General features: G+C 51.1%; 2 protein-coding genes and 1 pseudogene across 2 annotated transcripts; all 3 read left to right on the plus strand.

The window, feature by feature from the left end:
* Positions 1–3,322: 3,322 nt before the first annotated feature.
* On the plus strand, positions 3,323–6,011 carry LOC127002606 (uncharacterized; annotated as a pseudogene).
* A 179-nt stretch (positions 6,012–6,190) lies between these two features.
* On the plus strand, positions 6,191–7,412 carry LOC127002607 (uncharacterized). Its single transcript, XM_050868685.1, has 2 exons — positions 6,191–6,459; positions 6,535–7,412. The coding sequence occupies exons 1-2, from the start codon at positions 6,345–6,347 to the stop codon at positions 6,840–6,842; spliced, it is 423 nt and encodes a 140-aa protein (XP_050724642.1). The 5' UTR covers positions 6,191–6,344; the 3' UTR covers positions 6,843–7,412.
* Positions 7,413–11,910: 4,498 nt separating this feature from the next.
* On the plus strand, positions 11,911–13,464 carry LOC127002555 (uncharacterized). The gene has a single exon (XM_050868638.1). The coding sequence runs from the start codon at positions 11,911–11,913 to the stop codon at positions 13,462–13,464; it is 1,554 nt and encodes a 517-aa protein (XP_050724595.1).
* Positions 13,465–16,367: the final 2,903 nt, after the last annotated feature.

The raw sequence follows: 16,367 nt of genomic DNA on the forward strand, positions 1-16,367 counted from the left end.
AAAGATTTTCTTCAGCAAAGTCGTACATACACACTCCATAAACCGACGAGAAAACGCTTCCCCCGTCGAAAAATTCTCGCCCCAAAACCCCGAGTCATCATGACATGTGACCTAGGAGACTTTTCCGCCCTCCAAAAATTTAATAGAGGTTTCAAATATATATTATTCTGTTTGGATGTCTTTAGCAGGTATTTACAAGTGGCACCTCTTACCAGTAAATCAGGACAAAGTACACTGTCTGCGTTACAGTCCATTTTAGAGACAGAAGAATCTAAAGGTACAAGTCGCCTCTTTACAGATTTAGGAACCGAATTTTATAACAGACGAGTGAAGGACTATTTATCGTCGAAACGCGTGTTGTTATACTCAAATTATTCACGCGAAACGAAAGCATCTCTGGCTGAGCGGGTTATCCGTACCATTAAAACCAAGATTTATAAGTATTTAACTTTACACAATACGCTAACGTACATTCATATCCTCCCGTCCCTGGTGAATGCATACAATCGCACACCCCATACCGGTTTAGGCTTGCAACAAACCCCGAAACAGGTACATGAAATACGTAACCTGTCTCAAATCAAAGCACAGTTTAAACGCATGTATTTAAACCGTCCCACTATAAAGAATCGCGTCAGTTCTGATTTGACGGTGGGAGACATAGTACGTCTACAATCGGTCTCACGAACGCAGTTCAAATTTAATAAGGCTTACACCGTCAACAATACGGAGGAGTTATTTAAAATCACCCGTATTGATACATCCCAAACAGTTCCTACGTATTATTTAAAGGATTTGGAGGGCGAAGAAGTAAAAGGTGCATTTTACCGATGAACTCATTAAGTCTTCCTTACCGGAAACTTATCAAGTTGATATTCTGAAGACTAGGACTTATCGAGGAAAGAAACAATACAGGGTACATTGGAGGGGTTATCCTAGTAAATTCGACAGTTGGATAGATGCTTCTGCTTTGCTAAGGTATGACGCAAGAACCCCTTATTCTGCAGCATAAAGACCTGATTTTTCTACTCAGTCAGTTATCCCCCAAACTGAGAAAGGATCTGATAAAAGGACTGAAAAAGAAGGAAATTGAATGCATATCTGAAATTTTCTCGAATTTTTTAAAAAAGCGACTGACGGATAAGACTAACGTAATAAACAAATTGAAGAAATTTAGGAAAGACATTCGTGCAGTGGCCTTAAAAAAGACTCCCGTCTTTAAAAAAAGCAATCTTACTCGCAAAGAGGGGTAGTATTTTGATGACTCTTCTACCACTTGTTACGTCGGTGATTTCAGGTTTACTGCCAAAATGAAAGAATATTGCCTTGTTCCAGTGTCCATCGCTGAAAAATACATGTACAATACGAACGCTACCGCCCCCGCCGCCGTTTCTACCGCTCCCGCTCCCGCTGTCGTCACTACTCCATCCGTACCCCCGCGTCTAAGTCACAGATCTTCTTTACCTTCGCGTACAAATCCACCGCTAGACGACTTGATTCGTGTTGCGGTGAATCCCGCTTATCGGGAATATGGAGTATCGCTCATGAAGTTACTGGATGGAAAACCTAATATAGCCTGGGATGAAAAGGGTAATTTTTTACCGCCCTTTTCCGGTCTGAATATTATACATTTGATTAATAACCTGGGCAATCCCAAAGGTAAATTCTCGAGTGAGGAGCAGTCTTTGCTTTCCATGCTCTTTCGCCTCACTCAACTATCTCCTGATGCCATAAGAAATGTCAGACAAAGAAAAAAGCAACTCGTTGGTGGGTCATGGCTTGCTTACTAATCATATCGGAGATCTACATCGAATACACGACAATACCGGATTATTTACATCTGTCGGGGAGAAAAGATCGATAGGGAAACCTGATTGGATAACTACATCCGTCCGCGGATGAATGGCGACATCTGTTAACCCAGGCGATGGTTTGCAGCTGTCGAGAAAAAACGATCGTCAGTACTGTTTCCACCACAGTCGCCATGGCACTCAAAACCGTTACTGGAAAGCTCTGCGATGCCGAGTTTGCCAGTCGTAGAAATGTTTTGGTTTACGCTGTAAATGCTATTGGCTGTGACGCGTTTGGTCTCATCAAGGACTTGCATCAAGTGTATCGTCATGAAAGTGTATATAGTCGCAGGAAGCGACTGTACAACCTTTCGAGATCGATGGTAAGCACCCGAGACGAGCCAGGGACCTTGATCGTGCAAGAACCATTGGGAACGGACAAATCTCCGACTCTTATCGCCTGTGTGACGCAGTTCGGTTGGGGAGCATCGATTGAGGACAACGTCAAGGCAATGCAGGCCGCTAACAAATCGCACGACTGGCACTACGTCGAAGGCCTGAAAGAAGACACCAAGATCAATCGCCGACATCATTTCAAGACCTGCATGAAAAAGTTAGTCACGCTGGCCATGGGACATAAGGACATGGAAAAAATTATTATCGCCGAAGGAATGGGTTGCCGTGGAAAATTGGATGAGGAGTGGCGTGAATACTATCTGCCTGCAATAGAGACGCTCGCTACCAGACTGGAACCTTTTGGCATTCAAACTGTTCTTGTTTGTACACTCGAATAAAAGTACTCCGAATATTGTGTATATATGTCATCCTGTGTTAGTTTACGAATCAGTTACTAGCTAGCCATGGCGGGAGATGAACATTATATATATTTGACTAATTTAGGGAACAGGGATATTTTTCCGGATAATAGACCCCATCAATTTGTAAATAGACTTAACCCTCCTTTACTCCTTGACCCAAATAAGGATTATGAAATAGCCATGGTGAACTGCTTGTATCCTAAAACGTTTTATAGTATACCCAAGCACGATTTTTCAGCCCGCATTGAAATTTATGCGAGTGCACACTTTCAACCCGAACATACATACTTATTGTATACCTTCGTTCCCCAGAGCAACATCTTGGCAGGTGATACCAGGTACATGATTCATGTTATCAATAGCGATCTGTCCCTTGCTCTTGCAAAGCTTCTCAAGAGTTACTATACACATTACTTTAAGGGCGAGGAATTCTTATTTAGCTATAATAAATTGTTACGGAGGACAGATCTAATTGTTCGCAAGGGTATCTGCACGAGTGATGATCACTTTTGTAAACTCAGTCTTAAATTCGGATTCCGAATGGCACAGTGTCTAGGATTTGCACATACCATGGATTATACTTTTTATGAGTCCGATGATCTCAATGTCAAGAATCTTACATACCCTGCCCCTTTCCCCCACGCCAAGACGGTGGGGTTGACTTCGCCTTGATCTATGCCGATTGCGTAACCCCCACGATGTATGGCGGGCAAATGGTAAATCTATTAGATGCAGTTACCATGGAAGCTGCTGGAGGTAGAGACTTTCGCCAGCTCGTATATAAATCTCTTAATAAGACCTTCATAGATTCGATTTCCGTCAGAGTGCTCGATCAAAGGGGTAAAAGTATAACCTACGGGCGAGGAAAAACCATGACCCTTTTATTGCATATTCGCCCTAAATAAGAAATAAATACGACACTTTTCGTGAAGATGGGTTATTCATTCACAGACAGTCATGAGGAGTACTTTCATTCCTCCGGGACGTCATGATTTCGATGCTCTCTTTTTAGAGAGTCATGCAAGGGGTGGTGGATTAGAGGATATTAGGATATTTCTCCCGCCTCCCGTTCAGCGAGGTAGAAGAGGAGGTGGAATTTTTAATATACTGAGCGGTCTGGCTAAAAAAGCCATCCCTTTTCTCATGAGAAATGTCGCTCCCGAAGCTGTGCGTATGGGGAAAGACGTATTAGGCGATGTGTTAGATGGACGGGATATCCGTCACTCGTTAAAAACCAGAGGCGTGTCGGCTCTGAAAGGCGTTGGACAAAGACTTGCCCGAGGGGGAGGTAAGGGAGTCCGCAAGCGTCAAAGACGAGTCCAAGGCGGGCGCGTCCGTAAGCGTAAGAAAACAAGCAAAAGAAAGACGAAACGACGGTCACGTAAAACATGTTATAAAAGTGACATATTCAACATGAAAACGTTAGTTTAACGTGGAAGATGGCGGAATACGGACTTGACGTACAGGGGGGTGGGACGACCACCTCTCTGCGTCAGTACGCAGCCGCCGTAAGCGAAGGGTTTCCTCGAGTGACGCGTGTGAGACCAGTAGAAAGTTCTATTGCATCTCGAAACAAACTCGATATTTTACCCGTTAATCTTGACGGTTCTAATAATGAGATTAATGATAGTTATATTGAATTTAGGATTCCAGGCGTTCCTGGACAATTTCTGGATCTCAGTACACTCTCGATAGACATGAAGACGCGCGTGACCAAGGTGGACGGGTCGAAGCTTGGTGATACGGATCATGTGGTTTTTGCTAACGGCTTTAGTAATACCCTTTTTAAAAATTGCACTTGCTACCTCAACGAACAGATGGTAGAATCCAACGCCCTCTTTAATTATCATGCCTTTGTTAAAATGATAACGTCGATCCCCCAAGAAAAGTTAGATTCGATTGGACGTAGTTCCTTCTTTTCCGTGATGATCAGAGTGAAAAAGGTATAGTGAACACGTATAGTGACGAGTACTTTACAGGAGCCAATAAACAAGAAAAGGAAATGATTGCCAACATAAAAGCACACGGTCTTAGTATGACAGCACCTTTGCTGTTAGATATTGCGAGTCTAGACGCGTATCTCCTCGACGGCACAGATGTGAGAATCAGGTTGGAATTAGCAAGCAAGTCGTGGATTCTAAACACATCTCAGGATGGAGATCTCTTTAAATTTGCGCTCGAATCAGTAAAACTATGGGTCGATCGCGTCGTGCCGCACGCATCAGCGTTATCGTCACTCAATACTTCACTCGCGTCGAAATCCTTGCAGTATACATACAATCGAACCCTGTATAAAACATATGTCTTAGGAATCAATCAAACGAGTTTGCTGGCCGAATTGCCGTTTGCACAAATCATTCCACAGAATCTGATAATGGTTATGGTTGACATGGATAACATGTCTGGTTCTTACAACAAGAACGGTCTTTATTTCACTCACGCGGATCTCAATCACGCTCATATCACCATTAATGGGTCAACGGCTTATAATATTCATGCTCAGTTTCCCCATCATGTCTCTCGACTCTTTTATTCGACGCTAGAAGGACTTGGCTTGGAAACAACTAACAATCTTACTCTCCCGGCTTTTGCAGCGGGTCGAACCTTATGCGCTTTTAATTTCGTCACAGAAGACGTGGAAAATGGGATTCCCCTCGATAAAAATGGAAACATGCGTATCTCTTTAACTTTTAATAAAGGACACAACAGAAATCTCGTCATTATATTCTTCGCCGACACGACAGGCATAATTGAAATTGACGCGCATCGTCAAGTAACATGTCAGGTTCGCGCGTAAAATAAAATGAATGCACTGGAAATCGAACGAGGATTAGCGGGTGTACTGGGGGATAAGATTATTTTTTTAGGTTGTCATCCTGAAAGTCATGTCGGTAAGCTGCTTGAACATGCAAAGCAGCAGCTAAAACCCATTGTCTTTATTCTGAACACTCTGAAGGGGGGAGAAGTCATGGGTCACTGGATCGCTATATACATTCATTATGAAACTCAAACACTCGGTTACTTTGACACTTATAACTTAGATCCAAGGTTGTATTCACTGTCATTACATCACTTTATACAAGTACATCCGTATATGACGGTGTATAGATTAGCATATAGATTACAGGGTCTGCAATCCCTTGTGTGTGGCATTTACACGATGTACTTTTGCTATCTCCTCAGTCATCACCCCCTTAAACGTGTCATGTATTCCCTCCATGCAACCTTTAAGAAAGGACAGCATTTCTATAATGATAAACTTATCACGCGATTGGGATACAAACTCTTTCCATTACCACAATGTGAAACAACATTCTGCTTACTTAGTAACGCAAGGCATTGTCGACGAGAGATTTGCAACGTTATCATGTAAAGCATGGTGCCATGCTAAAGAGAGGGGTAGACGCGGAGAACACCTGGAGGTATGCTAGAGGAACAGCTGCTATCGCAACACTTGCGTGTATGGGTTGCCAATTGGTTTCCATACTGATGCATATAAACCCAGACGTCCACCCACTACAACCGCACTTTACCAGCAAGTTGAAGTGTATACGCAACGTGATGGCTAAACGGTACTCGTCAACCACGTTCGGTAAGTGACATCAGTTGCTATCTACATGGTTTGTTAAATCATCAATACCGTTTCCTCATTCTGTATTTACTCTCTTGTTTGTTTTCAGATGGTCTGGTAATCAACATTAATTATTACTGTTCTCGCAACTCACCAGATGAAAGCATGATACGAGAAAGTGTCGATGCAGACGCACCGAGCAGGGAGACTGAAGGACGTGGTGCTGTTAAGCACAAGAAACGTATCATCACAGACTACAAAGCACCCCCTCCAAAGATCGGTATGTATGCATCTATATGGAATGATAACTCATCCATTTCTTTAAGGCGTTCGAGTAATTATTACTGTTCTCCAGGTGAAACCGCGAGGCGGGAAAACGCTGACGCAGAAATGCTGAGCATGGCAGCTGAAGGTTGCGAGGATGCTCCATACAGGAATCTCATCTCCCCTCCAAAGAACGACTCCAAGGTACCCTCAGCCGAAATCACCGTGGATTTGACGCCTCCATCCCCTGCGGAGGAGACAAAGGATGACAAGCAGCCGTCAAAGGAAGAAAAATCTGCCTTCAATCCGTCGTTTACACCCAAGATCTTACCTCCATCTCTGTTGAAAAGAAACGAGTTGCATCCATCTAAATTGCGTGTGTTTGTATGTTATTACTAAGACGTGTTTTTCTTTTTTGCGTGGTTAAATAAAAATTATAAAATGATTCTGGTTTATTTCTGTATCCCCGTTACTTGTTAATAAACCCCTCGACGGCGACTGAAAAATCCGAGTGGTATCCTGGGGATTCGAACCCGCGTCGTCCACCACGCGGCGAATGTGAACCCAGTACGCTACCAGTTCGGTCACCGCATACCCTACACCCTACACGCTCCCTCTTAGACAGAACGAGGCATGGCGCAGCCCATGTCTCGCCGCTCCCGGACTCGTCACCTCCCACCAACCGCACCATAGCACATCCCTCGCTCCCTCCCCATAGCATGTCACTGCCGATCCCTCTCTGTCCCGCCCCACGCTCCCTTGACCCGCCAAAACAAGCCGCTATGACATAGGATACTACGGAAGTCTTTCCGCCTCCGCCCCACGCTCCCTTGCCCCGCCAAAACAAGCCGGTATGACAGCCTGCCACTACGGCTGATTATTCCGCCCCGCCCCACACCCCATTGCCCCGCCAAAACAAGCCGCTATGGCGCAGGATACTACGGATGTCCTTCCGCCCCCCCACCCACGTGTTTTTCCGCCCCGCCCCACGCTCCCTTGCCCCGCCAAAACAAGCCGGTATGGCGCAGGATACTACGGATGTCCTTCCGCCCTCCGCCCCACGTGTTTTCCGCCCCGCCCCACGCTCCCTTGCCCCGCCAAAACAAGCCGATATAATAGCCTGCCACTACGGCTGATTATTCCGCCCCGCCCCACGCGCCATTGCCCCGCCAAAACAAGCCAGTATGGCAATATTATAACTACTGATGTCAGTTCATAACCCATCATTAAGAATAATAAATATTTTGACAATAACATTCCTTGGAGGACCACAACATAGGTGCTGTGCACAAGAGTAACTGTCCACACATAGAAACAGGGTTACTTTCTGTACAGTGAACTTTGGAGGACCAATAAACCACACTGCGCTCCTCCGTTGATTCCAAAAGACCGTCTGTTTGCCTAAATGCCATTCTTTTGTTCAGTGCTGGGGTGCGGAAACAAACAGAACAAGTTCCCCTATAAGCCATTATACAGACTATCAGCTTTGAACAAGGGACAGCAGGATCCAGGGAGTACAGTACCTCAATTACTAAGAAAGACTCAGACACCTCCAGATGTTCTCCTAACAGAGAAGAGACAGATACATAGCGATCGACGTGTGGAAACTGCTGGAGAGCCAGGTGCCAAATGTGGAACTACAAGAAAATGTCCACCCAAGAAGAGGAAGACTGCTCTATCTGAGGGGCACACAGGGCAACACCTACAGGCCAGTGGAACGCCAGCACTCCGTGGGCGAGCAGCCGGGTGGCCCTTCTGCGGCGGCGAGGTTGACCCGCGTGGTCATCCTCGCTTTGGGCCCCCTCTCTGCAGTCAAGTCGACTAGTCGGCTGCTCGCCCGTGTACCGCTACGGGTTGCTTCTGGGCGCCTGCCCGGAGGGCCCGTGCCTCCGTCGCTGCTCACCGGCTGTTACCCGTGGCTGTGGCGGCGGCGGAGGCGTCCCTACACCCGCAGGGACTTGAATTGCCCGCCCCCCCTTACAGGGGCCGCCTTTGAGCAAAGGCCCTGTCCCCCTATTAAGGGGGAGAATCTTACTGAACTGAACCTACAGGCGGTGAACGCTGTTACATAACTCCTTCTTGCACAGCAGAACATGCCTCTTTTACAAATGAATGGCATTTAGGCAAAAAGATGATTTTTCGGTATCAACGGAGGGGTGTGGTGTGGTTTGATAGTCCAGAGCTCGGTCCAAGCTTGAACTTGACGAGTTGTGCATGGCACCTATACAAACGAATATTTAACTCAAATTTTCAGTTTACCAACCATCTTAGTCAAAATAATACATACAAGGGTTGTCCTAACCTGGCAGCATCAAACATACTGCAAAACAGTACTTACCCGCCAATACATTCCAGTAAGCTGCCCTAACTTAACCGAGGTCGTTGCCAATGATGATCCAGAGACTGTAGGAACTCTGCTTCAGATATATGTTTTGTCTCTTTGTGTGGGTTGCACCTTTGCTATGAAAGCACTTACTTCACTTTCACTAGATACTGCCGAGTGCGGCGCTGCACGGAAAGCCAATACGGTCCATTGGCCTAGAGAGACAGTTTGACGGAACCATACGGCCCAGCTCGAGAAGCTGGGTTTCTGTCTCGGGAGCGTTCAAGCAACAATGCTTGGCTTCCACTTAGTTGCCTAGGCTGCCGCTAAACGACCTCGTATCCGGTTTCTAGCAAATAGCCTTGGACAAAGCATCACGGGAGATTACTGTCTTCACGGGTCATTACGAATGGTGTCGCCTGCCCAGGGGGTTACGTAATGCACCTCTTACCTTCCAGCGTATGATTAATACTCTTTTTGCTGGCATTATTCACAAAGGTCTCTTTGTATACCTCGATGACCTTATCATTGTCTCTAACGACATGAACTCTCATATCCAGAAACTTGAGGCTGTTCTTAATAGACTTTCTAAAGCTGGCCTATAGATCAGATTGTCTAAGTGCAACTTCCTTAAGGGGGGCGACTAAGGGAGGTCCTCCTGCCCATATGGTACGTCCAATAGCGTTGAAATATTAGTAGGTTATTTGTTTCTGTAAATATATGACATTCTGTGAATTTCATGAAATTTGGGTGAAGTATAGGGGAGACTCCAATAAAGTGTACTTTTTTTTTTGTTTGTTTGTTTCAACCTTTATTTTTCAGTTAACCGCTGTGAAAAAAAAGAAACTTTGTTTACATATCTACATTTTGTATTTATGAAATTGTGATATGTTTTGTCTTCGAACAAAAAAAAATGCAATTTTTTTTCACTTACATTTTTCTGTACTGTGTCCCGTTTTCTTTTTACATTTTTGAAATTTCATAGATCCAAAAGCTTGCCCTTTAGTTGTAGTTTTAGTTGATACCATACAAAAGTCGGACAGCCTTTTCCTGATTTTGTGAAATTTGTTGAAGTTGAAAAACTAATTTTAGAGATATTGGCTCCTAAAGATTTTTCTCCGTTTTATCCATGTCTTGACATTTGTATTTATCTGATTGGCATGGAATTTTCACATATGATTGTGTATACCTTGTTGACTTACTGGAGAATGATAAGGCATCTGGGCCCATACTTATAAAGCAAAGACTCCGTCTCAGCCTCGTATTCCGAGTCGCAGGAGCGGCTCCGCGTCCTAAGTCGCGTAGTTTCGAGCCGCAGAATCGGCCGTCGGTAAAGTTGGGTGTGGGATGTAATAGGCGCTATGGTTCTTAGCTCAGACGCACTTAGCGTGATCCAAGTCACCTTTGACATTAAGATCAAGAACCAGCTGCAAGGTAAACATGGCACGAATCCCAAGGTCTTTTCACCCTGGGCAGGACATATTGAACAGTTTAAGTGACGCAGAACTTGTTAAAAGATACAGACTGAGCAGGGGAGGAATTTTGTTTGTTACTGATTTAGTAAGAAATGAATTAACGTCCCCAATATCAAGAAACAAGGTCGTCTCTCCGGGGGGAAAGTGGTTATCCTAGTCAGAGGTAGCATACCTGCGCCCTCTGCCTGGCCCACAAACTAACTACAACAGGTAAGTTATGTGCAATATACACTGCATGCATGATAAAATGCTAACTTGCTTGATAATTGGCCAGACATGAGCAGAGCATAGACCAATGTAATGACGAGGTAATTCACCACTTACTTAATATTTATACTATGGAGTGTCACATCTAATGGTGTACATATCACCTTAGATAAAACGGTAACTCTCCCATGCCGAAGTTGCACTTGTTAATTAATCTCAGCAGTCATTATTGTGGTAGAGTTAGTTTTCAGGATAATGCAATAATGTATACATTGTATGCATTACAGTGCACACAAGTGGACCAGATGCACCGTGGAGAGGGTCATCGGGCAGTGGAAGCGACGATTTCACATACTTCATGGGGAAATAAGGCTTAAGTCCCCTGCATATGTGTGCAGGATCATCGAGGTGTGTGCTTTGCTGCACAACATTGCAAGAAAAGGAACATCGGTTTACCTGAGGAAGAGGATCCTACGGGTGACGAGGCTGGTGAGGGTGCGCGGCCTCTACCCGTTGTGCAGATAGCACCTACTGTTGGTCAGTCTGCCTCCAGCTTTAGTTGGAAGCAGACGTGCACCGCTCGCCGCTCTGCCTCAGCCAGCACCGCATAGCAACGCAGTTAAACTTGTTGCGTTGTTACGCGCTCCCTCCACCCCGCTCGTTACCACTACCTCGTCCTGTGCTGCCCGCCTTTAGCTGTGCGCCGTCCATCCCGCACCAGCGGCCAGCACACTGCTGTGCTGTGTGCACTGTGCACACGCACTGCTTGTGCGTCACCTTTTTGGTGAAGGCCAGTGTTTCCACTGCCACCTTTTACCCCCATCCCATTGTTTAGCTGTGTTTCCGTCGGGGGCGGTTTTGTTTTTAGGAATTTTCTTTATTTTTGTTTCTGTTATTTATATACTTTATTTTATTTTTGATTCTGTTGCTTCTCCGCCATGGGGAGGCACAAGAAAGGCCGCCGCTGGTCAGCTGGTGGGTCTTCCACCGTGGCCTCTCTGCCTTCTCCCGGCGCTGCCTCTCGCTCCCCCCCGCCCTCTCTTGGTGTTTCATCCGCCTCCCCCTCTCCCCCGCCCTCTCCTGGCGCTGCCTCCCGCCCCCGCTCGCCGTCTCCTGGTGCTTCGTCCCGCTCCCCCCCTCCCCCGCCTTCTGACGCTGTTTCTCGCTCCCCCCGTCCTCCTGCCGCCTCTGCTGGGGGCTCTGGCTGCCCTGCTGTACCTCCCCCCTCTGCCCCTGCCCCTTCTGGTACTGCTGCTGATCGGGACGCCGCTCCCAAACGTTCCCGCTGCTCTTCCTCCTCATCTGCTACTTCCTCGGATGGCGGTGTGCCTCCTGACGGGCCCCCTTCACCTCCTCTCTCACGCGAGCCGCCAAGTCGCTGCGGGTCCACGACCGCATGGATGCGTCTGACTCGGACCCTCCTTCGTCGTGTGCGTCTGACGTCATAGTTGACAGTGCGGTCATGGATGCCTCTCCTGCCCCACCCGCGCCTGATGTTGAGCTGTCTGCCGGAGACGCGGAGAGTGAGGAGGGCTGGCAGACAGTCGTGAGAAGACAGCATCGCTCCTCCCAGCCTGCCAGTGATTCTTCCTCACGGGACGCTCGCCCCTCGGCACCCCTCTCGCCCCAGCCCTCTCTGCCCCCACGACCTCAACCCACGCCCGCACCTTCTGCTGCTCTCCACGCTCCGCTTCCAAAGGTGCTGATTCCGGCGACTCCTGGGTTCGAGTCGACCCTGGACCTCGCCGAGGCACTGGAGATGCAGCTCCAGACCCGCCTCTCTCTCAAGTTTCTCGAGTCGGGCTGTGTCCTGGTCACCCCTACCGACCGACACCAGCACGATGCTCTCCTCGGGGTGAAGGAGGTCTCCGGTGTCCCGGTGTCACTGCGTGTGGCTCCTGGTGCGAACACCAAGGGGGTGCTGCTGGCATACCCTGTGGCCATGCCCCTGAAGCCCCTGTTGCGCCATCCCCGCGTGCTGGAGGCGGAGCGATGCTCTACTCGGGACGGGCCGACGCGCCAGGTGTTCGTCACCGTCGCGGGGCCGCTCCCGGGCACACTGGACTTGGGGAGCTGGGTTGTTTTTTACACTCGCCCATACAACAGGGAACCGCTCCGCTGCTACAACTGCCAGCAGTTCGGCCACCATCGTGCGAGGTGCACTCGCCCCCCAGTGTGTGGCATATGCTCGGCCGGCCACGATACGGAGCGGTGCCTGACGAAGTACAAGGCCGGCCAGGACGTCACCAGCAAGTGCCCCAACTGCCACCAGGAACACCACGCCTGGAACAAGACCTGTGCCAACCGGCGGGTGCTGGTGGACCAACAGCGCGCAGTCCAACAGCGCTGGGTCGAAACTCATCGGCCTGCTCCACCAGGCACCTTCCGCTGGGGCAGCCAGCAGCCCCCCGTGTCCGCAGTGCCTCCACCTGCGCAGCAGGCACCTCCCGCACCCTCTCCCCCAGCTCCATACGAGGTGAGCTTCCCTGCCCTCACTCCTCACCATCAGCCACCTCCTCTGCCGGCCCAGCCCACGCCTGTGCCCGCCGTGCCGCCTCGCGCTCCCGCTCCCCGTGCTCTCGCCGCTCCGTCTCACACTCCCGCTCTCCATCCCCCGCCCGCTCTGGCTCCCGTTGCTGCTCCTCCTGGCTGCCTCATCATCACGAGGGAGGTGATGGTGGGCCTTCTGGAGGGCTTCGGGAGAATCATTGCTACGGCACTGAAGTCAGACGTGGAGCCGCGGGTTTTCTCAGACGCGGCCAAAGAGGTGGTAGGCAGCCTCTTCCCTGTACAACCGGCCCCGACGTCTGCACCCCCGCCAGTGCAGCAGACACCCGCGCTGGTGACCCCCAAGCGCGCAGGTCCCTCTGTGCCCCAAGTGACACCACTGCCCCTCCGTCCCGGTCAGACCACTCAGATGGCACCGCCGCCTCCTCTCGCCTCCCGTTCCGCGGGCGTGCTGCTGGGCTGCCCGTTGCCGCCCCGAGACCCGCGCACCAGGAAGACGTCCATGTAGGTCCCCACCGCCTCACGGTCCTACAGTGGAACGTCTGTGGCGTCCGCGGGAGAGCGAATCTGCTGCGTGGTGCGCTGGTGAGAGAGTCCCTGGACGTTGTCCTCCTTCAGGAGACGCTTCTCCCAGAGGGCCGCTTCGCACCATTCCGGGGATACCAGGCCTTTTACCTTCCTGCTGTCGCCGGTCGGACACGTGGGTGTGGCATCTTGGTCAAGGATTCACTTCCTTGCACTCGAGTGCGTCACCCCGTGGCTTGCGGTGACGGCGTGGAGGTATTGGCAGTCACCATCCGGCTCCCCCAGATGCAGTTAACTTTCTATTGCATTTACTGCGGGTCGCTTGCGGAGGAGCCCGACTTTGGGGAACTCTTCACCCTCGCCAGTGATGAGCCTGTTTTTGTCGGGGGAGATTTTAACGCTCACCACGAGCGTTGGGGCAGTGCTAGGCGCAACCGGGCGGGGCTTAACACTGGCGAGCCGACGCACCTCGCGGGAGTTGACGCTGAGTGGTCGCTTCACCACCACCTCGTGAGTGACCACATAGCCTCCTTGATTACCCTCCGCGTCCTGCCACCAGTCCTCCCTCCCCGCCCACCCCGCTGGAACATCCGCAAGGCCGACTGGGGGAAGTTCCGCCACTCCCTCTCCGTGTTCTTTAATGTTCATCCCCGCCCCGCTGAAATCGACGCTGCTGAGGCTCGTCTCGTCGCCGCCTTTCACTCTGCGGCTGACGCGGCAATTCCACTGTCTCGACGTCCTCCTCTCCACCACCGAGACAGATGGTACTATGACGATGAGGTCCGGGAGGCAAACCACCGGGTCAACATGGCACGGAGGCTCAACCGTCGCCACAACTCCGAGGCGACCCACCACCTTCTGCGGGCTGCGGTCCGCCTAGCGCGGATGACGACCAACCGGGTCAAGGAGGAGCACTGGCTCGCCTGGTGCGCCTCCCTTGATAACACCACGCCTGTGTCCCTCCTCTGGCGGAAGATCCGCTCGGTTGGCCGAGGGAGTGTTTCGAGGCCGGCACTCCACCCCCGGCCGCAAGAGGAGGCTGAGCGCCTCGCTGTACTTTTCGCCTCCCGGTCTGCCACCGCTCGTCTTCCCCCTGCAGTGCGGCTTCAGCAAAGGCGATTGAACCCGGAGAGATGGTTGGCATACCATCAAGCCTGCCTTATGCCCCATCCAGCAGACGCGGCAATCACTCTACAAGAAGTCCGGCGTGCCATCCCGGATCGGTCTACGTCGCCTGGGGATGACAGGGTCAGCTATGGTATGCTCCGCCACGCCGGCCCTACCATGGAGGCTGAGCTGCTGCACCTTTTCAACGCCTCCTACACCTCCCGCACCGTCCCTACTGCCTGGAAAAGCGCCACCATCGTCCCCATCCCGAAGGCCGGGGCTGTGGCAGAATACCGCCCGATCTCCCTCCTCAGCTGCATCGGGAAAACGATGGAAAGGGTGCTTCTGTCCCGCCTCGAGTGGTCTCTCGGTCCCCTACATCACCATCTGTTTGCTTTTTGCCGGGGCAAGGGCACGAGGGACTGCGTCACGACACTTCTGTCTGGGATTGTGGGCTGCAAGGCAGTCGCCGTGTTCCTCGACATCACGAAGGCATTTGAGATGGCCTCCACTCCCGCCATTCTCTCTTGTCTTGGCTGCCAGGGGCGTACGTGGCCGTCTCCTCAGCTGGGTTGGACAGTACTTACAGGGTAGGACGGCGGCGGTCCGTTTCCAGGGCACTACTTCTGCCTCGAGAGGTTTTGAAAACGGTACGCCGCAGGGTGGCATCCTCAGCCCTCTACTGTTCAACCTTCTGATGGAGCGGCTAGTCGGCCTCCAGGGGAACGGTCATGTCCGCGTTTTGAGCTACGCGGACGACATCGTCATCGTCGCCTCCGGGCCCTACCATGTAGCTCGGGCTCGCGTCATGCTCCGCCGTGTCCTGAGTTCCTGCTCGGAGCTTGGCCTGGCGCCCAACCCGGCCAAAACCAGAGCCGTGGCCTTTGGCTATAAGCTCCCTCCTGCCCCCCTGTTTATGGATGACACCCCTGTGCCCTGGGTCCATCAAGTTCCTTACCTGGGCATGCTGCTTGACTCCCGGCTGTCCTTCAAGCCTTGCGTCGCGTCTGTCCGCGTCAAAATGATGGCCAGGGCTCGTGTCATGAGGGCCATGGCGGGTAGCACCTGTGGTGCTGGAGACCGGGTCCTCCGCTCCTTCTATGTTGGTGCCGTCCGGTCCTGCCTCGACTATGCTGCGCCCTGCCTAATCACACTGCCGGCCTCCTCCCTTGCTCCGCTTGAGACTGCTCAGAACTCCGCCCTCCGCACTCTGCTCGGCGCCCCAGGCTGGACCAAGTGCCTCTGCATGCGAGCGGAAGCGTCCTCTGCTGTGTCTCAGAGCGTGTCCGGCAGCTCGGGCTTGGGCGTCTGGTCGCCCTCCTCCGTACCACGGGGGCTGCTCCTTTAGCGGAACGGGTTCGGAGGCAGCTCCAACCCAACCCCCCACGCTTCCGACGACAGCCCTGGCAGTCTCGCATCGCCCAGGTCATCCACAGCAACGGCCTGGCGGGCATGCTGACGGCGCCCCTCGACCTCCCTGTCCCTGCCTATGTACTCCTCCTCCTTGGACCCCCCGCTCCTTTGATCTCCTTGTTCGGCCACTCTCTACAAAAAAGGCGCTCCTCTCTGCTGCGGACCTGCGGCGCGAGGCTATAGAGCGCGTCGCTGGACCACTGCCTCCCGGGCCGTTGTGTATTTCACCGACGGCTCGGTCAACCACCAATCTGGAGCAGTTGGTGCCGCCTTTGTGGGTGGTGGAGCCACTGGTGCCTTCCGCCTCACTGATGGCTGTTCCTCTACCCAGGCTGAGCTTGCGGCCATCTCGATGGCCCTCCTCCA

This window comes from Eriocheir sinensis, chromosome 23 (assembly GCF_024679095.1).
Source record: "Eriocheir sinensis breed Jianghai 21 chromosome 23, ASM2467909v1, whole genome shotgun sequence".
NCBI lineage: Eukaryota > Metazoa > Arthropoda > Malacostraca > Decapoda > Varunidae > Eriocheir > Eriocheir sinensis.

Excerpts from the sequence above, each read along its gene's own strand:
- LOC127002607 (XM_050868685.1), top strand. The coding sequence starts at position 6,345 with ATGATACGAGAAAGTGTCGATGCAGACGCACCGAGCAGGGAGACTGAA. Across the intron at positions 6,460-6,534 it reads AGCACCCCCTCCAAAGATCG|GTGAAACCGCGAGGCGGGAA; the intron begins GTATGTATGCAT and ends ACTGTTCTCCAG.
- LOC127002555 (XM_050868638.1), top strand. The coding sequence starts at position 11,911 with ATGGATGCCTCTCCTGCCCCACCCGCGCCTGATGTTGAGCTGTCTGCC.